Below are 23335 nucleotides of genomic sequence, written 5' to 3'. Positions count from 1 at the left end.
TTCTTTTCCTTCTTTCCTTCTTTTCCTTCTTTTCCTTCTTTTCCTTCTTTTCCTTCTTTTCCTTCTTTTCCTTCTTTTCCTTCTTTTCCTTCTTTCCTTCTTTTCCTTCTTTTCCTTCTTTTCCTTCTTTTCCTTCTTTTCCTTCTTTTCCTTCTTTTCCTTCTTTTCCTTCTTTTCCTTCTTTTCCTTCTTTTCCTTCTTTTCCTTCTTTCCTTCTTTCCTTCTCTTCTCTCTCCTCTCTCCCCTCTCTCCCCTCTCTCCCCTCTCTCCCCTCTCTCCCCTCTCTCCCCTCTCTCCCCTCTCTCCCTCTTCTCCCTCCTCTCCCCTCTCTCCCCTCTCTCCCCTCTCTCCCCTCTCTCCCCTCTCTCCCTCTCTCCCCTCTCTCCCCTCTCTCCCTCTTTCTCTTTCTTTTCTTTTTATTTCTCTTTCTTTTTCTTTTTATTTCTCTTTTCTTTTTCTTTTTATTCTCTTTTCTTTTTCTTTTTATTTCTCTTTTCTTTTTCTTTTTATTTCTTTTTTCTTTTTTCTTTTTATTTCTTTTTTCTTTTTCTTTTTTTTCCCCTCCAGCTTAACCACTGCCAGCAGTGGATTTCATTTTGGAAAGTTTGAGCAAGGGTAGTTTGTCTGTTTTGGAATATGTGAATATTAGTCATTATGAAAATACTGGGGGGGGTTTGAGTGGTGAGTTTAAAAATGTGGAAGTTAAAAGCTAAGACATCCTGGAAGCTGTGTTTGGGAGTAACAGAGGATGAATTACTTTCAATAATACTGAACTACTACTGCTACTGAAAATCATAGGCTACGTGTTCCTAGCTTGTTTTTCCATCTTCCTAAGCTAAAATGTTAGGATAATTTGGGACTGTTCATTCTATTCCTGCCTGGTGCTGGCTGAGCACCAAGTGAGGTCTGATGGTGTGTGGCCGTGCTGTCTGTCAAGATACAGCTCCCAGGGATCTTTTCAAGCTCGACCTTAAGATACAAATGGATTTGATTAAAAAAAAAATAAAAATAAAATAAATCCATTGTGTTGAACAGTCTCCTAATGATGACTTCTTAAAATAGTCTGTAGTATTAGACCTGTGTCACTGGGGAAGGATTTTGTTAGCTGCCTATTTAATTTTGGTAAATTGTTACTCTTTCTTTTTTATGTGGAATAATTCAGTAATATCAGTAGCTGCCTTTTTATGTGGAATAATTCAGGAATAGCTGTAGCTGTAGTCTTGGCAGCGTATAAAGAGTAATTGAGAAGTTTGGAATGGAAAGTATGCTGTGCTGTGCATTTGTGTTGAAAAAGGGACCTTGCTGAAAGCCAGTCGTGCTGCTTCTTGCCCTGACATAGAAATTATGGTAATTTAGTAATTACTTGAAAGATTTTACTTTGTGCTACTTATGTGCAGATGAAACAATGACATGTAGAACTTCTGTCAGCCTCAAAATGTTAAAGGTTTTTGGAAAGGATTGGAAACATGAACAGTCTGAGGAACTAAATAGAGAAGAGCTTTTCCACAGCACTTGAGAAATAATAATAATAATAATAATAATAATAATAGGCAGTGTTTGTCACAAGCTTGCCACCTATTTTTATTATAAAATTTTAGAAAAATATGCTTGAAAAGATGGCACTGTTGTTGTCTTATGCTTTGAAGGAAGCACTATGGAATATTCAGCCTAGAATGAAGCTTTTCTTAACTTCTTATACATGACACCAAAAATTTCAGTTTATAGACCAGTCAGAATAATTTTACTCTTAGCATTTGGATGGCACCTTCATAATTTAAGTAATCTGCTGAGTGCTCCCAGATCCAACATCTTTGACAATTTAATCTAAGTTTGATTAGGTTAGAAGGTAGTTGGAAAAAGGATTACTGTGTATTTCACAGAGGAGAAATGGTGGCCTTGGGATCACAGGACATCTCTTGGTCTGTGGTTTCTAGAAGTTACCAGAGCTGTAGGTCCTGGGACAAGCAGTCTGTAAGATGCCTGAGAAAGGTGCCCATGGACAGGCAAAAAGAATGTTATTTATAAAGGTGTGGTTCACCATTACCTGTATCATTCCTTACTTCATAATTTAGAAACCAAAACCCATACCCACAGAGTCTTCTGCAAGCACAGATTTTGGCTGAAAAAATTCAGCTTTGTTCTCACAAAGAAAATGTCATTTTAGAGATCATAAAACTGATCCAGAAAAAAAGAGCTCTCATCACTGTGCTGTCTCCCAACAAGGCATCTCTCTGGCCACTGAAACATTAAACTCATTTTTCCTGACTTTTAGTTCTATTTGTGGGTTTCAGCATCAGGGGCCTGATCCAGCATAATAGTAAGAACCTTTGTAAGGGAGGGATGTATGATTCTATGAAACATGGTACCTAAGTGATGGCAAAATTAAACCCACCAGTATGCTATAGAGCATTCTTGGTGTATAAAGAATACTTTTAACATCAATTGATTCTTCAGCAGATTTTCTTTACACTATTTTTTTTTAAACAGACTAAAATAATATTAAATCTCCACTGCAGACTAAATCCTGTATTAAACTGTATTAAACTATGTATTGTAAAGCAAATGCATATTACACTTCTTACCTCACAAGCCCATTAATACTCACTGTGGATCGTATATCTAATATTCTATGTGCCAGATGAATTCACCTGCTTAACACCTCTGGTTGCCCTTAAAGGTCACAAAGTGACTTGTGGAGACATCAGTGAGAAGTCCATGCTGATCTCCTCCTGTTTCTGTGCTTTCCTCCGTGGTTATAGCATTGGATTCAGTCAGCTCCAGTCACATCAGTGTGATCACCAAAGCCATTGCAGATTGGCAGGGCTGTAGACTTGTCGTATGTTTTCTCACTGAAGGCTGTTTGTGTTTTTTTTTTTCAAGTGGTATAGAAGTGTTTTGCTAAATTGCACAGTTGTAAAAATGTTGACAGTTAATGTCTCTTATAAGAAGCAATTACTCTTGAATTACTGCATCTCAGTGATGTGAAACATTTTCCTCAAACTTTATTTTACTGTTGTTTTACTTTTTTGAACCATCTTTACTTTAAAGTAACCCATTCTTTCTATGGCATGTTTTAATTTGCATGTTTTATTAAATTATTCTAGTTCTGAACCAATTTATTACAATAACTAATGGTTTTAGAAGGTAAATTGTTCTGAATTGGAAAGAGTCACTTATAGAGCTCCATGCCAGATTTGGTGAGAAAGTCATAGAGCCTTCTGGCAGCACTCAGACTTTCCCAAATAAACAAAACCTCAGTGGCATGAAAGCCTGAAGTGTGATCACCCAGCTGTGATGCCAGACCCTGTCACCACAGTTTGAGGGTGAGTTCTGTGCTCCCAGGTGGATCATGGATTGCAGTGGCTCTGCTGCCTCCTGGCACAGCCTGCTTCAGGTGTGTGTTGCTGGGGCAGGTACCAAGGGACATGGAAACCCTTCAGGTTCTGTGCTCAGTGATCCAAATGGACTGGTGTGCAGGTTCATAAATGCTGCTTTTCTTGTGCAGGCTGGGATGCTGGGAGCAAGGCTGTGTGGATGTTGTTGCTTTGGGTGTGCTATGAAAGTTGCCCTATTTCCTCCTGTATTACTAAAGCCACTTTCTGCTCCTGTTTGTTTTGTGGCTTTGCACCTACCTTGAGTGTGAAAAGGGCCAGTGAGCAGGTTTCTGGAGAGGGATTTGTTGCAGATGACTTTAGACAGAAGGCACGGTGTGAGAGGGGGGTGTTTGTTACTGGAGCCTTCCTGTTTATTAATTAACACATTAAATACTATTACCTTGGTTTTTTTTTTTTTTTAAACTCCTGTAAGAAAAAAAAAGTTAGGTTTTTTCAAAGGTGTTTCTTTTTAGAAGATGAGTTGAGGTTGTGCCAGATGTGTGCTGTGATGAGTAGGCTCTGCTGTGGCAGCTTGGCCCCATCAAGTCCCAGTTGCAGCTGGGGGAGAGCCACAACCATGCAAATACACAAACAAATGGTGCTGGGTTATTGAAGGGAGCTGCAAATAGTTTGCAGCTGATCTAGTCTGATCTCTCAGCTGACCCTGCTTTGAGCAGAAGGTTGCTTGGAGGTGACCTCCAGTGGCCCCTTCCAGCTTGAGTTCCTTTGGTCTTGTGAAAATGGTTTGGATGGAGCTGTGTCTGTATGTTGGGTGTTTGCTTGTTACAGTGACAAAAAATAATGGGAAAAATCTCTGAGATAGTTTTCTAAAGATTGTTTTGTTTTCTAATTTGCTGTAAACTTAGTAATCTTCAGCTCACTGTATTTTATTTTTTTTTAATTTCCTTAGTCAAAACACTATGGCCAGACATTATTGACAGAAGTTTACAAGCATCTGAATTTGATTGAATCAGATTATTTTGGGATTGAGTTCCAGAACATCCAGTCCTATTGGGTAAGTACAGTTTTCTGACAAAATCAGTAAAATAAAAAGGTTGGTTGAATGCAGTTTCTTGAGTGCCAGAAATTTCACTCTGCTGAAGTCTCAGGTAGGATTACCTCTTTGGGTCTTGTAAATCTGCTTTGCTCACCAGAACAACAGCTGATAAAGCAGAAGAGAAGAATCAGGTTCTAATTGTTATTAAATCTCCAAAAGATGTACACAGCAGTTAAATAGTTGCTGATGTTCCCACTTTCAGGGAAATAATAAATAATTTCCTCTGACAGGGGCAGCATCAACTAAAAGGGTAGCCTGTGGAGCACTGAAAAATGACATTGCAATGTATAATTTTGGTAGAGTTCATGTTTAGCTGCAGATAATTTTAGTCTTCAATCTTGAGAGTCATTATGAACCTCCTCCTAATAAATATAAACCTCAGCAGACATAGACCTGCAAGCTTTTTAAATCATTGAAGTAGATAAATACAGACACTGTTTAAGCCTCTTAATTGCTTATCCAGTACCCTGCAAAGAGGACAATGTGGCTTCTAAACTAGAAAACAGTCCCCAGATTGTTTTTTTCTATTACTTTCTTTAGTTTTAGGACTCACACACAGAAAATGTGACTGAGAACATAGAGAATGCCAGTAGCACTAATACATGCTGCTCTTGAGCTCTAAACAAGCTGTAAAGCTTGTTTAGTTTTCATTTCTTCTGCAAAGCATCCCAAGTGTTTATGAATCTAATGAGATTATTAAAATCCTGAGAAAGAAAAGTAACTAATAAAGATGACACATAATTGTCTGGTTAAAGTTTGTTTGTGGTGGTTGCTTGGGGGTTTTTTTGTTTGTTTGGAGTTTTTTTTTGTTTGTTTTTTTTGTGGTGGTTTTTTGGGGGTTTTTGTTTGTGTTTTTTTTTCTTTGTTTTTGGTTTGGTTTTGGGTTTTTTTTTTTTGTGTGTGTGTTTTTTTTTTTTTTTTTTTTTTGAGAGGAAAAAGAAAGAGCCTAGGCATCCAGAATATTTTGCATTGGTTTCATGGCTACTCCATTTACTAGAACAACAAGTCTGTCTTTAAAAATATAATATATATAATACCAAAAGACAATAATAATAAAAAATATATAAAATATATAAATATATATATATAAATAAATATAATACCAAAAGAGAAAAATTTATGGAAAGTTAATATTGAGTCAAAATTCTTAAGTAGGTAGGTAAGAGAGCTGGCCAAAGCATGGAAGGGAAAAAAAGTTGGATCTCATAATGTTCTCCAGACTGTTTTTTCATTCTGTAGCCTGGCTTCTTCCTATGTTCCTATGTTTGGGGGGGATTTTGGTCCTCTCCAGGTGGTGTGCTTTTGCTGAGCTGGCTTCTCCTCTGTCCAGATGAGCTTTAAGCACAGATCAGTGTTTTTTTGATTGATACCCAATAGATGGAAATTCAAATAGATAAGTACATTTTTTTTTAAGCTAAGGAATTACTACAGCAAGAAATGCATACTCATAAATTACTGCTTTATTAGGATTTCCTTTTGATGTTTGCATGTTGTATGCAGATATGAATGTCAGTTTGTAATACTTTTTTTTTTCTCTCTTTCATTTCAGATCTGGCTGGAACCTATGAAACCTGTTATTAAACAAGTACGGAGTAAGTAGTTTTAAAAAAGGAAGTTTTGCCTTCATTTGCATTTGCTTTATGTGGGTTGCTTTCACAATTACTACTTGATTTACTGGTTGTGCTTCCCTGAAAACTGTACTTGGTATGGGGGAAAGTAGTTCCTGTTCAGGCCTGCAAACCTGGCATTTTTAATATGTAGTACATGCTGGGTGGGATGGAAACTTACAAGGTATGATTCTTTGTGATAAATATCTAGATAGATTGGGTCAGGTGGTGTTATGTTTAAGTGGAACATGGCATTTGCTGTTTGTGAGCCTTGGTTAGTTGTGTTCTCTTATGGTGGAAAGAAAAAGGAATATTCTGGTTTATTGCATCCATTGCATGAGAAGAGGTGGAGTGGTGAGAGCCTGGCTGAGAGCTGATACACCTTTCAGAAGGGCTGGAAAAAGCTGCAGAGTGGGTATTCCCATGTAGTCCTCAAAAACTTCCTCCAGTGAGCAGCTTCAGTAGGAAAGCAGAGGTAGGAATCTCCCACCTGGTGGGTGGCTGCAGCTTCAGAGTCCTCTTTGCTTCAGTTGTGAAGCTCTTTGGCCAGGATGATACTGAAACAGCAGTGCAATCTTTGCTTTGTGCTGCTCTGGAAAAGCAGCATGGCATACACCCTAAAGGTTAAAAATGATTGAGGAATACAGTATGGATGTGCTGATGTTGAAAGATTAGATCCAACTTCTTTTCCCTTTAAAACAACAGGATCAAACTGCTTATTTTCTGTTTCTGAATGTAAAGGCTTTGTGGAAGAACAAAATCAGGAGGGTGTGGGGGATTCCTTTTCTTTTCAAAATCTTAATTGAAAAAGGTAGAAAATTAGTACTGGGATGTAGTTTTTAGTTAATATTCTGCCTAAAGCTGATTGCATTGGCACTTTTTTTAAAGATTTCTTTTCAAGTTTTTAAATCCTTAATCTGTATGAGACACCATGGTGTTACCATGGGCTTTATGGTAATACACCTCAAACTTGTTAGTTTATGTTGATGGTGATTGCAGTGTAACTGTAGGCAATCAGTTTGAGTCTCTGACATGTTCTCTAGAAACAAAGAGTCTTAATTAACTTCATATTAGTCTTGGCTAATGACCTGTTCTGAGATACACAGAACTTTGTGTTGTATGATTCTGGTTTTACTTCTGATTAATTTCAAATAAACACAGTTTTACCACCAAGCCACTCCAGAAGGTAGGGAGTTTATATCCAAATTTTCAACTTCCCAAAAGGCACACAATATCAGATTGGTGTTTTTTGGTTTGGTTTTTTTAATTATTATTATTTTTTTATTATTATTATTCTTGGTTTTGCTCAGATTTGGCTTCTTAAAAAAATTCTGCATCTTGGTTAAGACTGGCCCACTGTTTCCTTTCCCAGTGAGAATGGGGACAGAGAAAAGGTGGGATAAAAAAACCAAACAAAGAGTTGTGCTGCAGAAGCAAATATGTAGTCTTACCTTTTAATTTTTAGTATTTATTGTGATTTTATGTAAGTGAATCTCAAAACACTGCCAAAATTGCTCCTGCAACAATACTTTGCAATTGATTGGTATGAGTAACATGCAGGTCTGTTCTTAACCTTGTGAGGGTCTTTTAAGGGCTCAGAGTATTTTCATACATTTAATGTAAATTTTTGGTCTTTTTACCAGAATCATAAAAGATATTTATTTTATTTTCCCTAGCTGGTACAGCTGAAAAGCATCATTTTAGTCTGTATCTTTTGTGTATTTTTAGGGGGTTATTTCCAGCTTCCTTTCATTTTTAGATTCTACACTGTAATTAGGGTGCAGATTTCTGGTTTTTTCTTCACCAAAGTTTTGGTCATTCTGGTTTGAGAGGTTGGAAACTGCTTTTCTGACAGCTCTGGTAGTCTGCACGTCAGCTCTCCCAGCAACTTGGCAGAAAGCAAGGTTTGTTATTCTTGTTAGCAAATGAGAGGGCTGTTTGGTGTGTGGCAATTGGGTATCCTGTACAGAATAAATCAATGTATTTTGGTGCTGATGGTGTTAAATTGGACTTTTCCAAGCTTTAAGATACCTTAGTACTTAAAATAAAGAAATACAGCCTGGTCTGTGCTTATCAAGATGATGAAATTTTTTTGGGGAGGTCATATTTGTCTTAAGCTTGCTTTGAAATGGCAGCATCATGCAGACAGGGTGGCTGGGCCAGAAAAGCAGCTCTGCAGGGCTGGCTTTGAGGTTCTGGATCCCATTCCCATAGTGTCTGGAGGAGAAGAGTCTAGCAAGAAGAGGGGTTGCAGTTTTTCCCTTCTTGGGTCTTTCTCTGCCTTTTAGAGGGGGTTCATCTTTACTTAGTTTGTTCTGCCTCTCTTCAGCTCTGCATCTGAACAGGAGGCAGCAGTGTGCCCAGGTGGCCAAGAAGGCCAATGGCATCCTGGGCTGGCTCAGGAACAGCGTGGCCAGCAGGTCCAGGGAAGGGATTCTGCCCCTGTGCTCAGCCCTGGTGAGGCCACAGCTTGAGTCCTGTGTCCAGTTCTGGGCCCCTCAGGAAGTTCAGGAAAGAGATTGAGGTGCTGGAGCAGGTCCAGAGAAGAGCAAGGAGGCTGTGAAGGGATCCAGCACAAGTGCTGTGAGGAAGGGCTGAGGGAGCTGGGGGTGTTGAGGCTGGAGAAGAGGAGGCTCAGGGGAGACCTCATCACTCTCTCCAACTCCCTGAAAGGAGGTTGGAGCCAGGGGGGAGTTGGGCTCTTTTCCCAGGCAACTCTCAGCAAGACAAGAGGGCAGGGTCTCAAGTTGTGCCAGGGGAGGTTTAGGTTGGAGATTAGAAAGAATTTCTTTCTGGAGAGGGTGATCAGGCATTGGAATGGGCTGCCCAGGGAAGTAGTGGATTCTCCGTGTCTGGAGATCTTTCCAAAGAGCCTGGATGTGGCACTGAGTGCCATGGGCTGGGAACCACGGGGGGAGTGGATCAAGGGTTGGACTTGATGATCTCTGAGGTCCCTTCCAATCCAGCCCATTCTATGATCCTCAAGGTGGGCAGTCCTGGCTACTCAGGGCAAGGTGCACATTAGGACAGGTCTCAGGATGTTGTGGCTGAGTGGGGATGAGTGGCCCTTCTCTTACCCAGGGAGTGCCTGCAAATGTCAGCTGGATGCTCAGCAGGTTTCTGTAAGCACAGCTTGGCTGGTGCTCTGACTGCTTGCCAAATTCTCAGCCTTTTGTGCTTTGGGACAGGAAAAACAGGAGCAGAATGGTGGTGCCCAGAAGTGACATGACAAGTGATGTGGTACCCTGCAGTATTCCTCCCAAAGCACTGGGGAAACAGGAGTGGTGAGCATGGAGTCAGCCAGTGCAGCAGACCAAGTGGTGACTCTGAAATGGTTACCACAGCCCTGCTGGGCTTTCCTGTAAAACGTTACACAGAGCATGATGGACTGTTCCAAAGTGTTACTTAGGCTTTTGTTTAATTTAAATGTTACATTAGTTTTCTTCCCGTTGTCAGGACTGACAATAAGGGTGTTAAAAATAGGAAGCAATGTGTACTGGTGGGCAGAGCAGGCTGCAGACACACTCTTGGAGGAAGCCAGCTGGGTCTGGCTGGCCTTGGGAATTCAGTTCCACAGTGGGATGCATCTCCACCTTCTTCCCCTCTCACTGGGCTATCTCTGATGCTTTGGCTTGCAGTCAGGTAGTTGTATTACGGCTTTCATGTTGCACAAAACTATTTTTACAGCATCTGGAGTGTAGACTTGCTTTGGAAGTAGCACAGATTGTTCCTCTGAACACTCTGCTGTGTGTCCACTGCCATGGAGCTGCAGTTAGGTGACAAGCTGGCAAGTCTTTGTGGTCATTGTATTTCTGTGCATGTTGGAAAGCATAATATGCATATGCTTATTAAAAACAAAACTTGTTTTGTGAAATGACTGATTTTTTTCCTGTAGGACCAAAGACTACAATGCTTCGTCTAGCTGTCAAGTTTTTCCCTCCAGACCCAGGTCAATTGCAAGAGGAATATACTAGGTAAAGTATTTTTTGGAAGATTTTGGTCTGTGTTACCTACTGAATTGAAAGGAGGGTAGGGGTAGGAAGGCAATGCATCTTTTTCCAAACACACCTCACATTGAAGATGAGCAAAAGAGGTATCACAGCCTTAGCAGATACATAGTGGCAGATGAATGTTATTGGAGAATATATTTTTCATAATAAAAAAAATTCCATTTAGGGCTTGCTAAACATCACAGTGTTGAGACAGGATATAGAAGAGATACTCATATTCATGAACACTACCTGTATAAATACTCAGTAGTTATACTTGGTACCTATTTTAATAAATGATTTATTGTTTAAAGTTCTGAAGTCCATATTTAAGTATTCTACAACTAGCAAATGTGCTTTACTGTTTTTCTCTATTTATGGAGTATTTATTGTAGAATTCTGATCTGTGCTTACACCTCTAGGTATTTCACAATGCTGTTAATGATATGTACACTTTATTGTGAGTGTCACAAAGAAACCAAGATAGCTCAACCATGCAGAAAACAGCATACTTTGTAGAAGTGTTTAATACATACTTACAGTACTTTAAAATAAAATAACCCAACCCCTTGTTTAAAACTTGTACGTTTTACACTCTTTATGCCTCAGGAATTGAATAATATTTTTAAAATTAATTCTTTATTTAAAAAAATATTGTTCTCTTTCAGATTGTAATTCAGTAAGAAATATTGATTGCTCTATCAGTTTAGAGGTTTATAGCTGTTCCCTAGAGTCTTTGTTGTACCTTCTTTGAAGTAAACAAGAAAGCACAGAAGATTTGCCAGCTTTACATTCACAGTAAACATGTACCTTTTACAGTCTTTATGCCTCAGGAATTTAATATTTTTAAATTAATTCTTTATTTAAAAAAATATTGTTCTCTTTCAGATTGTAATTCAGTAAAAAATATTGATTGCTTTATCAATTTAGAGGGTTATAAGCTGTTCCCTAGAGTCTTTGTTGTATCTTCTTTGAAGTAAAGAAGAAAGCAGAGAAGATTTGCCAGTTTTACATTCATAGAAGCATGTCAAAATATTTCTTTACTAAATGAGTCCTTCTCAGCACACCTTGAAGGCTCCCACATTTTTCATCTATCCTTGTATGTTTTGCAGGCAGCTTAGTACTTACAGGACTTACATGCTGGTTTCATAAAACCCTGCTCAGCTGTTTTACTGTTCTTTCAGAAGGGGGGACTTGTAACTCCAGCACTTGTCATTCTCCCAGGTACCTGTTTGCTCTGCAGATCAAGAGAGACCTGGCTGAGGAACGACTGACCTGCAGTGACAACACTGCTGCTCTCCTGGTCTCCCACCTTCTGCAGTGTGAGTACCTCAGCTCTGGTGATGTTGCCATTGCTACCTCAGTTAAAGACCACACAGAAGCTCTGAGCAATTAAAGGATTTTCCATCTTGCAGCGTTTCCTTCTGTGCATGGAGTAAAGCAGTTGGTTTTGAGCCCTGGGATCAGCATGGGGGGTAGCTGTGGGGAGAAGCAGCTGCTGCTTCTCTGTACAGTGGTTTTGACTTTGTGGTGATTGTACAAAACACAATCCCTTGCATGTTGTCTTTTTTCCCTATCTCTGCAAACTGAGTCACCAGAACTCCTTCCAGATACTTGCTCCTGTCTGTCTCTCTGCTTCCTTGCCTTCATTTCTCAGGGTCCCTGTGGCTGGGGGAGACAAATATGTAGAGACTGAGCTGGAATAAAGTTCCAAATGTGTCAGAACAAGTTCTACAGTAGTGTTGTCAGCACCTTCCCTCCTTGCTGGGATTGCAAGTGGAAATGGAAAGCAGTTGCTTTGAAAGCTCTCCAGGTTGCTGCTTGCTCCGTTTGTACTGAGCCTTTTAGGGCTCTTAAAGCCCTAAAAACGTGTCCTTTAAGAGGAGCAGGTTGGCAAATTTGAAAGAGTTCAGACACCAAATCAGCTTGATTAGCAGCCATATGATAGGGTTTACACATCTGTAACTTGAGCTGCAGAAATGATTTTTTGTGCCTCCTTCCTGGCTTGAAACAAAAGCTGTTAGATGATACCTCAAAAAGCTAAATAGTTATTAGTTATATAATAATATATAACAAAGTTATATAATAATACAATTATAATCATATTAGTTATGGTGATTTTACTGGAAGAGCAAATCTGCCTTGTGTCTGTGTCATCAGTGAGTGACAATTAAAATTTGCTCATGATTTTCCAGCAGTGCTGTTGAGCAAATCACAATGCCTGGCCTTGCTTCTACTCTACTAGAAAATTAGAAGTAGGAAAGAAAACAACTATTTTAAACAAAAGTTGTTTTTCAAGAGTGCTTTTATTTATTTTCTTGTTGTTTTATATTCTGGCTTAATTCTGGCTTAAAGAGCAACAGGCTGTTGCTCTTTTAAGAGCATTTACTTGTCATTTTTATGTACATCTATCATGTTCTGTCTGTCTGTCTCATGCTTTTCTTTTCCAAGCCAAGGACTTCTGGTATTTTCATATCATATCAGATGGAAGCTCTTCCACACATTTAATTCATGTTTCTTTTTTCCATAAATCTCTCCCGAAATCCACAGTGTTATTTCTGAAACATGTGACTTTGTGGAGACCAGAACTCAAGATACAGGTGCTGTGGGGATTTATAGTCACATAACACTGCTTTCTCTCTTTGCAATGTATTTATTTTTGCACTCTTCCTGAAATCAAATTTGTCTTTTACCCATGTAGGCTTGTCCATAACAATTTCACATGTATTTAGATAAAATTAACTGAAATACCCTGGTTTGGTATGAGGTCTCTGTAAGGAAGAAATGTTTAGACCACCTCACAGTGACTCACTTCATACACTTGACCACAAAGGTGTCTGCATGTTCCAAATGAGGTTAAAATACTGATATAATTCCCAGGAATTCTGCTTTGGATAGGTGTGAGTGCTGTAAAATGAAGCTGTAATGCACAAAGTGCTTAAATATGTTCTGGCTCTTGGAGTCTCTGTAATTCCTTACCAAGTATTTGCTCTCCTTGTTCCTTTTCCATTGTGTTGTCTTATTCTAACATTTTGTTTCCTGTAATAGCTGAAATAGGGGATTTTGATGAATCAGAGGATCGAGAACACCTTAAAACAAACCAGTATTTGCCAAACCAGGAAAGAATTGAAGGGAAGATTCTTGAGTTCCACAGGAAGCATGTGTAAGTGAGAAGTAATGTATACCCTAATGTATACAGATGGACTTGCTTGGTGGAGGTCATGCATGCTGCACAATAGGATGATGTTAAGATGGAATAATTAAACACCATTCCCATCTAACAAGAGAAGTTGGGTGTAGCAAGAGTTACATAGTTAGGAGAGCTGTTGGGCAGTTATTTTTGTCAACTTGAGTACTTTAATAACATACAAAAGAAAGCTCTCAAGTGCTTGTAATAATGGTAAATCATTCTTCAGAATTATTGATTTATAAAGTTTAAGTACAGCTTGCTATCAAATGTGTAGGTGTTGCTTTTGTCTAATTAGGAATCAGTCACATTGTATTAATCCTGTACTCACTAAGCATAAGGAAAATGGGGAAGGATGAAGGGAGTGGAGTGGAAATAACTTTCATCAGACTTTATGCAATAATCTTAGAGTTTGAATAATTCCAATAGATACTGAGGAGCTGCAGAAAGGAATGATTTATTATTTGAAATGCCCACTTCTCCACTGAGAGCATTCAGTGTACAGTAAAGTGTGTTTTATGGTCTAATCTGGATGATCTTGAGATGTGAAGAACTACTCCATGTAGGTAGGGTAAAATATTTTGATAAGTAAGGAGATTTGGAGCAGGCAGTCAGTGTAGTTCTCATGAAAGAGAAGGCAGCCTACAGGGAGACTCTGGTGTGAGATCAGGCAAGACTGAAAGATCAGAGTTTGCCCTGCATGATCTGTATTTGCCACAGCTTCATTCTTTTAGGCTTTTAAGCACACAGTGTTAAATCACTGAGAAATCTCAGACTATTACCTGCCATAATCGACAGGTTAAATCAAGAGAACGTATCTGATAAAATGTGTTTTTTTTAATAAAAGACCCAATAGGTCTATCATTTCTGTAATTTTGGGAACTTTGTGTCTTGATTTAGCTATTTTAATTGCTCTTATTAGCTGTGAATATCCACACACACAGTTTGTTGTGCATGGTTATGCATTATTATCCAAATGCCATATTAGAAATTTAAGTTTTCCTTTTGCTCTGAAGGGGTAAACTCTGTTACTGACTGCCTCCCTTTCAAGACAGAACAAGGAGATTTTTCAGGGCACCATCTGTGTTTAAGGCTAAGACACATCCTGTATTATTATGGAATCAATTCCTGAGAATTTCAGTTAATTAATGATTAACTATTATATATACAAATAGTTAATTAACTATTTGCTTTTTATGATAACTTGTTTTCAGCTGTACTGAGGGAGCTTCATCTTTGTAGATCCTTGGTGAAATCGTGGTTTTTACAGTTTTTCTTCCTTAGAATTTTTGGAGGTGCATGTGGAAACAATGAAAGACCAAACTAAATGCTGTTTTGAAGTAATTTGAAGTTGTTTTTAAGTAAATTAAAATGTATGCTAGGATACCTCGAGAGAAGGTAGCTGGCCAAGGGAAACTATTAGTTGCACAGTAATATTTCATTATTTTTGTCATGCCAAAAGAAAAGTGCTGAAGGTCCCTTTGAAGCAAAAGAAAATAAAATATTTTTCATACAACTTGTAATGACATTGTGAAACTCACAGGATGTGAAGTCTAAAGCTACAAATGGCTTCATGAAAGGGGTTTTTTGCCATCATACAGTGTAGGCTGATGGCTTTCAAATTGCAGGTGAGATGTTTGATTTTTGTAGTGCTGGGATAAGTACATCCAGACCATGCACAGAAAAGTCCTTTGTTAATCACATGCCTGGAACTGATTGAGTTGCTTCTGTTTTGTGGGGAATTTTTGTGGTTTACTTTTCTTGATGGAAAGGTCATGATTGTTTTTTGAGTGAGTCAGGGACTGGTTAATTCTATTAATCAGGTTTGAGTTTTTTTCCATCAAGTTACTACTCATCATTCTCTACAGTAAGGAAGGTTTGTATTTTTGTCTGTCAGGAAAAAGTCAGAGGCAGGTTAGCAGAAGAAGATTCCTTGCCTCATCAGTATACTTTTCATTAGTTTAAGGAGAATTGCATCCAATACAGCCAAACCCTATGTTAAAGCAACATTTTAGAATACTACATTCAAACCACTGTAAGATTGAAAGCTTTCCCTTGCTCTGCCTTGATTCAGGTAACACTTCACAGGGGGGTTCTGTGTGATACCAAGTCAGGAGCAGTCATCTGATTTTCTCAGGCTGGAGGTGCAGCTGTCAAATAAAATATAATCTGCATATTCAATCCATTCTGTATCAAAAGAAAATACATCCAGAGTGCTGTGTTCAGAAAGATGGGAAATTAAAGCTTGTTTTCTACTGAGTATCCTTTAGGTTTTTCATTTCACTTTTACAGATTCTTTCTTTTACTTTCACAGTGTAGAAACACGGGTTTGATATTTAACTTTGCAAATGCAGTAACAGTAAACAGGATGAGTTACAGTTTTGATAGAGCACAGAACTTTCTTGCTTCAGCAGGAGACTGAATTAACTTATTTCTGTACTCTATTTTCAAAAAAACCTTGTGTTTTGGTGATAGTGTATTGGTGGTTGTGCAGTTAGATCCTGGCACCCCAGACACTCAAAATGCAGTTTACTGTGTTCTTCCCAGCAGTCTGAGTAACCTGCTGTGGGGTGAATGTAGTCTAGAATTAAACACAGCTCAATTTGCTTGTGTTCAGATAGCTGTGTTTGGGTTTTTTTGTTTGTTTGTGTGCACAAACATAAATCAAGAGAGAAACAGAAGATTTGCTAGGTTTATATTTACAGTTACTGTTATCCTTCCTGTTTTCACAACTTATTTGCCTCATTGTTCATGATTTAAATTCTTTTAAGTTGTCTGTAAATTAGGGAGAAACTGTTGACATTGCTACAAAGTCTGATGTTTTGACACTTCATCTTTAAAATTCCATATTAATCATTGAGTTTAAATGTAAATCTCCCTACATTTAACAGCATTTGTTTTAGTTGGGTCACCCCAGTTGCTGTAACAAGCTTCCAGTGTTTGTCTGGATGGCTGTGAGGAACCTTGACATGAAAACCTATGGGACTTTTTGCTGGAAAGTACTTGTAATAGATAGTCTGTTGTCCACTGACCTGGGGAGGATTAAGTAGATCTATCTGCTTAAGGGATGAACAAAATTAGACCAGATTGTTTTCAGGCTGGTCTGTGCAGCTTAGTCTGCAGCAAACATCTGAGGGTAATTACTCTGAAACTGCTGCTCATTTGTTAACTGCTCAGGAGCTGCCTGGGATGGCTCCCAGCTTTCCCCACTCAGGTTTTTTTTCTTCTTTGCTAGGTATAGCCAAGTTGCATGCATGAGAACACTCTTAAATTTTTCTTTTTTAATTATTTCTAAGATGAGGCATGCTTTGGATCATGCCTAGTGGAATGTACAATAGCTGTCAGTGGTTCTGCTCAGTAATACTGGACTGTTCTGGAAGAATTCTTAGTACTATGTGGCTCAAATGTTCTAGTTGCCCTTTTTTCCTATTTTTTTCCCCTCTTCTTCCAGCCCTCTTTCAATCTCTGGCAACCTTAGAATCCTCAGCATCCTCCTTAAAAGACAAAGCACTACTTCAGTTCCTACTGTCACTTGATTCAGAAGAATTATAGTAGGAATTAGTGTGGGTGGGAGTTGCACACAGTTCTCATGGAGTCTAACACCAGAAATTGTGCCCAAAAGTCATATTTATGATCTACCTTTTTTTGGTCTTGTGTGTGTTTAATAAACAGGAGCCATAGTACATCAACTGTTTTGACACAGTTAAGGAATCTATGGCAGAAATGTTAATAACACCTCAAACCAAGTGTAAAAACTCTTATTCCAGCATTACTCATTTCAGTAAGGGGGAGAGAAATCTGCTTTGCTGGTTTAACCTCTTGGGTCTAACTAATGCCTGTGATGGTAACACTGGAGAAATGCAACTGCAAGACTCTCTGTGTAGTTTGTAATATACTTTTCCATTTAAAATCAGATCTTTCCTCCTGTGTAATTGTTCTTTACAATCCCTTTATACATACAGCACCATATAACACTAACATTTGGATAAGGTTGGACTATGGACTGAACTTGTAAAGTTAGAAGCTTCACTAAATCCCTGCTTTCTGCAGCTAGCAAAATAAATTTTGGATTTCCTGTTGTAGTGTTTATTTTTTTTTTCCCCCTCCAGAATGAATAAGGCAGTAGAATACTGTTGAAATCCTGCCATTAAATGTATGTGCATTCAGGCTTCCTTTCTCAGGGCATTTTTGGGTATGTGTGTGTTTTAGTCTAAGGAGCATTGAATCAAAGAAGCCTTGTTTCTTCTAACAACTTCCATTTTTAAAATGCTTGCATACTAATTAAGTTTCCTAATTGCACTCTTAAAATGCACAGACAGTTCTGATATGCAGTTTAATGTGTATAGTTGTCATCCCTGTTTCTGATGTAATAATTTCAAATAATTTCAAATGTAATAATTGTTTCCCTTAACGTTCTCAATATATATTTAAAATAAATCTGCATGGGGGGAAAAAACCTTGTTTAATACGAAACAAAACCATAGGTAGATAGGAGATATTTTGCAGGATCGTGGCCAGAAAGGGAAGTCGTGGTGGCTGGGTGGCACATGGAAATAAATCATGCTACAAATAGTTTATCATCTGTTTTAATGAAATGGAATACAGACTTGTGGAAAGAAGGCCATTTTGTGGAAAACAGGATTTTTCAGAATTTGTCTTTGAGCATGAATGTGATCTGGTCTCAGCCCTAGCTGGTTGTAAATGGAATACTAATAAATTTTTTATCCCCTGGATCTTCCTTCCACCATTAGGTTTGTACTACCAAAGCTGCACATTGCAGGAGCAGTTCAGTCACTGCACTAGCATAGGAGGCTCATGTGGCACTTGTAACATTTATTATTCCTTATAATTTTCTGTAGTGATCCAGGAATTGCTTGCACAGCTGTGGCTGAGGCTGTGTCACCAGTCCCAGGTCCTGGGCTGCTTGTGTTTTCATGGGGTTAGCACAGGAGAAGGGTCTCCTGACTGAACTTGTTTTCCTGAGCTGTATTTATGCCTAAAATTGGGCAGTAGTGTTGTCTTGCACTATGCTTTTAGTTCAGGGACTGCTGTAGGCAAGAGGCTTGTTTTTGTAAGAAGAACTTGTTATTACTTCACAGCATAACTGGGGCAGAGTCAGTAGCAAGAACTCCATTTCCATGGCAGTGTTTGCTTTTTCCTGGAGTATCCTAAACCCCCTGTCAGGATGCCCAGACTGATAAGAGACAGTAATATGAACTATATAATAAAGTCAACTCCCCCTTGTGGAGGAAAGTAAGAGGGGAAAGGAAAAAAAAAAAGAGGGGTGTTTTGTCATGCAGGAAAACCAAATGCCAGTTGTTTGACTTCAGCAAGCTTGTAGAGCAGTAAATGAAGGCTGAGTCTGGGGCTGGAGCTGCAGTGGTCTGTGTTGGTTTATTGGGCTTTGAACACTCAGAAAGGGGGTGCTCCATGCCTCTACATCATCTTTCCATTTGCAGAGGAATTTCAACAGTAGATGATACTTCATAACTCATTTTTAAAATCCTCGTGGTGTTTCCTTGACAAGGAGGAAATCGTAGAGCCAAAGACTGAAGGAATGCATTGTACCCGTTAGCACCCTTGTAATTCCCATGTAGTCCCATCATTTTGTTGCAATATTTGTTTGGTTTCCCCTGTATTGCAGTGCTTTCATCTCTCACCTTGTGTCTAGTTAATGTTAAGCAGAGGAAGGAGCATTGGGGATTGAATTCTGGTTTTTCAGCTTTATTCTTTGTAAACTGAAAAAGCCCTGAACTAGTTAAGGTTTGTTTCAGTGCTTCAGTCTATGGGATGCACTGAGGGTCAGTGATCTCCTATTGCATATTGCTTTTATGACATACATTTCAGTGCAATACTTAACTTGAAGTGCAACTGCCCGAGCAGATTAAATAGAAAGTTTACATTTAGTGCCTGAGCGAACTGGTCATTGCTTTGGCCATGTTGCCATTATTGTAGGATCAGGTTGATCTTAAAACTTTTATTTTTCTTCCTTGCTGTAGGGGTCAAACTCCTGCTGAATCTGACTTCCAAGTGCTTGAAATTGCTCGGAAGCTGGAGATGTATGGCATCAGATTTCACCTTGCCTCTGACCGGGAGGGCACCAAAATTAATCTGTCTGTTTCACACATGGGGGTGCTGGTATTCCAGGTAAGGTGGGGGCAAGGGACTGGGTAGCTGTGTCTGTCTTTCCATTAGGATGTCTTGGGAGTAAGTCTGTTAAGCTCAGTTAGCTCTGATGCCTTTAAAGCTTGGCATATTTTATGGTCAAAGGAGTGTCATTTTAACCCCCAAAATAGTGTTTGATGCAGCTTGCCCTTGGTGTTGCAGAGAGAAGAGCATCAAAGCCAACAGTGACAACAAATATAAGAGGGTTTGTTGTCTTTTTGAAAGTTAGTTATGTGTTTGGAGAAGATCATTCATTCATTTGGTGATGGGGAGGGTTGATGTAGGGCAGCAGTGTGAAGGCACAGCCTGGGTTTAGCTCTGTTTTAACCAAATAAGTAGGATTTGTGAGCAAGAGAGCTTTGCAGGGTTCCTCGCACACGTGGCAAATACTCCTCAGTATGTTGTACTGCCAAATTAGACAAAAGTTTCGTGCAGAGGATAAAGAAAGCATGTTAAATAGAGTTAAATATTTTTCATATTTCTCCTACCATAAAGTATCTTGATTATTGATGAGTTTGAAGCTTTCCTATCCCATAGAATCATAAAACCACAGACTGGTTTGAGTTGGAAGGGACCTTAAAGCTCATCCAGTCCCAACCCTCTGCCATGGGCTGGGACACCTCCCACCAGCCCAGCTTGCTCCAAGCCCCATCCAACCTGGCCTTGAACACTTCCAGGGATGAGGTATCCACAACCTGAGGCAGTGTTTCATCACCCTGATAGTGACAATTTTATTCCTAATATCTAATGTAAACCTACCCTCTTCCAACTTAAGTTGTCTCCCCTTGTCCCATCACTACAAGCCTTTGTAAAAAGCCTGGGGTGTTTATGCATTGTCTGTATGCCTACAACAAAGTTTTGTTTGCTCCTCTTGCTTTAGAAACTTTTGCCAGCTTTTAACTTTTATGATTTTAATTCAGGGTAACACGAAAATCAATACCTTCAACTGGTCAAAGGTCCGTAAACTGAGCTTCAAGAGGAAAAGATTCCTTATTAAACTTCACCCAGAGGTTTGTGTAAGTTTTACTGTCCTAACTGGATGGTTTTCAGTGTTGAAAAAAAATTCTTAGTTTTATAATGAAAAATTCTATAGTGTGTCATTGTGTAAAACCACTTCAGCAGGGTAGGCCTGGATTCATCATTCAAGTAAAAACCTTTCCCTTCTCACTTCACGTCTGATGTCTTAGATTTTCTGTGTAGCAGCCTCAGCTTATCCTTGATGTAGGCACACACACGAAATAGAAAATTATAAAATAAGTCCAAGTATTTTTTTTGTCTCTGCTTTTACTCTGAAAAAATTACATTTATTATTTTTCATGGCTGCAAGTAGAAGTTAACACTCTCATGAGTGCTCTGATCCATTATCATCAAAGTGAATGAAAGGTTACTTAAGCATTAAAATAGTAATTATTGTTAGGTAGAAGTGTGTTGGGGAGTGCTTTTGGCTGTAGCTCCTTTAAGGAACACTGTAGTACACTGCTGGTACAAACAGTGGTTACTTGATAGGACTGTTTCCCCCAGGAAATAGTTGAATATGTGCTGTGCAAACAAAAAATCTGATAGACATTAATAATAATAATGAGAATAACCTGATACCTCTCAGGAAAGAACACATATCTGAGATCCTCTTGTAGGAGCTTAATTTGAAGGACTCTGTGATTAGTCTTGGTACAGGCTGTAGCCTGTGTGATAAGGCTGTAGCCTTATCTTTTCTATATGTCTGTACAGCAGCAGAGTTATTTATCCTGCTTGGCTGTAAATGGTTTTGACAGCAGGTGTTATCAGACTTGTTGTTGTACTTCCACACTGGTAACTAGATTATGTTCAACATTAAAGTGAGGGAAAAAATGCTTGACCATATTACATTACATGTGTCAAGCAGGACACACAGTGTAAATAATAAAGTGTCTTGTGAAGAGAAGCTCAGAAATTTCATGTGATAGCTGCACTCTGACATGCACAGGATTTTCCAGTCTCATCTAAATCTCAAAGTAAGAGAAGCATCAAAACTTCTAACAAGAAAGTATTTTAAAATTGCTATTATTTCACTTAAATATTTTGATTTTTCAGGTTACTTTATGGTCTCTACTTCTTAACGTGGGTTATATTAAACATGTTACTGAAGCCAACTGCAAGTTAAACATTTTTGAAAGCAATTAAATTAGTGAAACTTCATTCAAAGTCACTTCCACTGCTTTAAGGCATATGAGAAGTGACTTTGCAAAATATTGCCTCTCTCTGGAGTTCAGCCTTTTTGTTGGCAACTGTTTATACCTTCCTTTTCTCCTTCATGACCACTTTATGTGCTACTTAGTTTTTGTGTTTTATTCCCAGGGCCCATATCAAGACACGTTGGAGTTTCTTTTGGGAAGTAGGGATGAGTGTAAAAACTTCTGGAAAATCTGTGTTGAATATCACACATTCTTTAGGCTCTTTGATCAGCCAAAGCCAAAGGCTAAAGCAGTGTTCTTCACCAGAGGGTCATCATTCAGATACAGGTAGGGAGAAACATAACAGATTTACTAAAGCTGAATTCCTTAGAAAAAGAGATTTAAAGGAAAAACTGTTCTTAAAGTAATTCTATTTATAATTCTTAGTGACTCTTTTATAATGTTTGGTTTTTTGTGGGTTCACAGTGGCCGAACACAGAAGCAATTAGTGGATTATATTAAGGACAGTGGGATGAAGAAAATGCCATATGAAAGGTAAGTAAGGTGAAATGTAAGCTGAGATGTTTACAGTGCCCTTATTTCCTAAATTCCAGTGTTTCCAAATGATGCATGGAGGCATGGTCATTTATGGACTTCTCAGTTAATGAGGTCTACCTCCAGTTTTAGGTACCTGGACTAAATATATAACATTTATAATTATGTGGTGGTGTAAAGAAGCTTAGAGAAGTTTCAGTATTGCATTTTAATGTCTATGGGCAGTGTGTGGTTAGACATCTAATAGTTAGGAATGTTTTGAAGGTTCACTGAAATTAGTGCAGACTTGTCTGTATGTCACTAGCTATGCAGCCAGCCAGTGGCACAGCACATGATTTAACTTGGGATCTGCAAGCCTGGAACTGTGACCTTAAATACTCTTTCATTTCTAAACATATAAATAAATAAAGAATGTACATTTGCATTATACAGTGATCATTTATTATATGCATTATTATTATTATTAAACCATCCTGGGAAACTCTTCATAGTCTTTAATTTTGAAAGATTATAGGAATTTAGTTGGAATTTGAAGAAGTTTGCATTCATATACTATTAATAAAATTTTTTCATGTCTTGGACTCCAGTTGAGCTCCATTTCTGTATGAAGGACTGATTTTCTGGTAAATTAATGACAATAATTATGGAATAGTAATTATAGAATTACTGGTAAATTATGGAATCTAATAATGAGTGTGATGTAATATACCACTTTTTGGTGTTTAATGTAGAATTTTATATGCCATAAATTATATGGTTGACTGAACTTTAAGTAGTTTGTAAAATTGTTGCAGATTAATTAATTCTGGTTTTGAAGCCTTTCATTTGTAGATGTTTGTACTGATGATAAAGGAAGAAGTTAAACTAAGTGTGCTATTTAGTCCAGTCTTTTGCCCAAGTTGCTCTTGAGTTCCCCTTCAGTGGTATGAATGATCTGGCTCTTGCTTTATTCCAGTTTCTGTATGTTTCTTACTCTTGTTTGAGTTGCAACTTTTGTGACTGTTCTAAATCTTGAACTTACTAACAAAATGTGATAAAACACATCTTGAGACATTTCTTTTAGCTTCTAGAGTGGAGGTAGCTGAGTGGGGAGGGGAGAGGGCTGACTGATGTCTCGGAAACTCACAGGATGCTCTCTGTTCTGCAGGAGGCACAGCAAAGCCAGAGCATCCACTCGTGCTTCAAACCCTGATGTGCCAAAGCAGGTCAGTTCTGCAGCACTCTGGATGCTGCAGCCAGGGCATCTGGTAC

The 23335-nt window shown here is 38.6% G+C and overlaps 1 protein-coding gene across 4 annotated transcripts in view; it reads left to right on the top strand.

The window, feature by feature from the left end:
* Positions 1-23335, top strand: part of FARP2 (FERM, ARH/RhoGEF and pleckstrin domain protein 2) — a 70951-nt gene that overhangs the window by 17556 nt on the left and 30060 nt on the right. For 2 of the 4 annotated variants that reach the window (XM_030456079.1, XM_030456082.1), the window contains exons 3-12: positions 4285-4389; positions 5981-6023; positions 9934-10012; positions 11252-11349; positions 13076-13190; positions 19214-19361; positions 20300-20395; positions 21714-21877; positions 22016-22084; positions 23232-23289. In XM_030456079.1, coding sequence (XP_030311939.1) covers positions 4285-4389; positions 5981-6023; positions 9934-10012; positions 11252-11349; positions 13076-13190; positions 19214-19361; positions 20300-20395; positions 21714-21877; positions 22016-22084; positions 23232-23289 — 975 coding nt within the window. Of the gene's footprint in view, positions 1-4284; positions 4390-5980; positions 6024-9933; positions 10013-11251; positions 11350-13075; positions 13191-19213; positions 19362-20299; positions 20396-21713; positions 21878-22015; positions 22085-23231; positions 23290-23335 lie in introns of those variants that run through there. The other 2 variants (XM_030456080.1, XM_030456081.1) reach the window with 2 other exon arrangements.

The sequence above is a fragment of the Calypte anna genome, chromosome 9 (assembly GCF_003957555.1).
Source record: "Calypte anna isolate BGI_N300 chromosome 9, bCalAnn1_v1.p, whole genome shotgun sequence".
Lineage (NCBI taxonomy): Eukaryota > Metazoa > Chordata > Aves > Apodiformes > Trochilidae > Calypte > Calypte anna.
The sequence above is the reverse complement of the archived record's forward strand: the minus strand, read 5'-3'. Positions and strand labels throughout refer to the sequence as shown.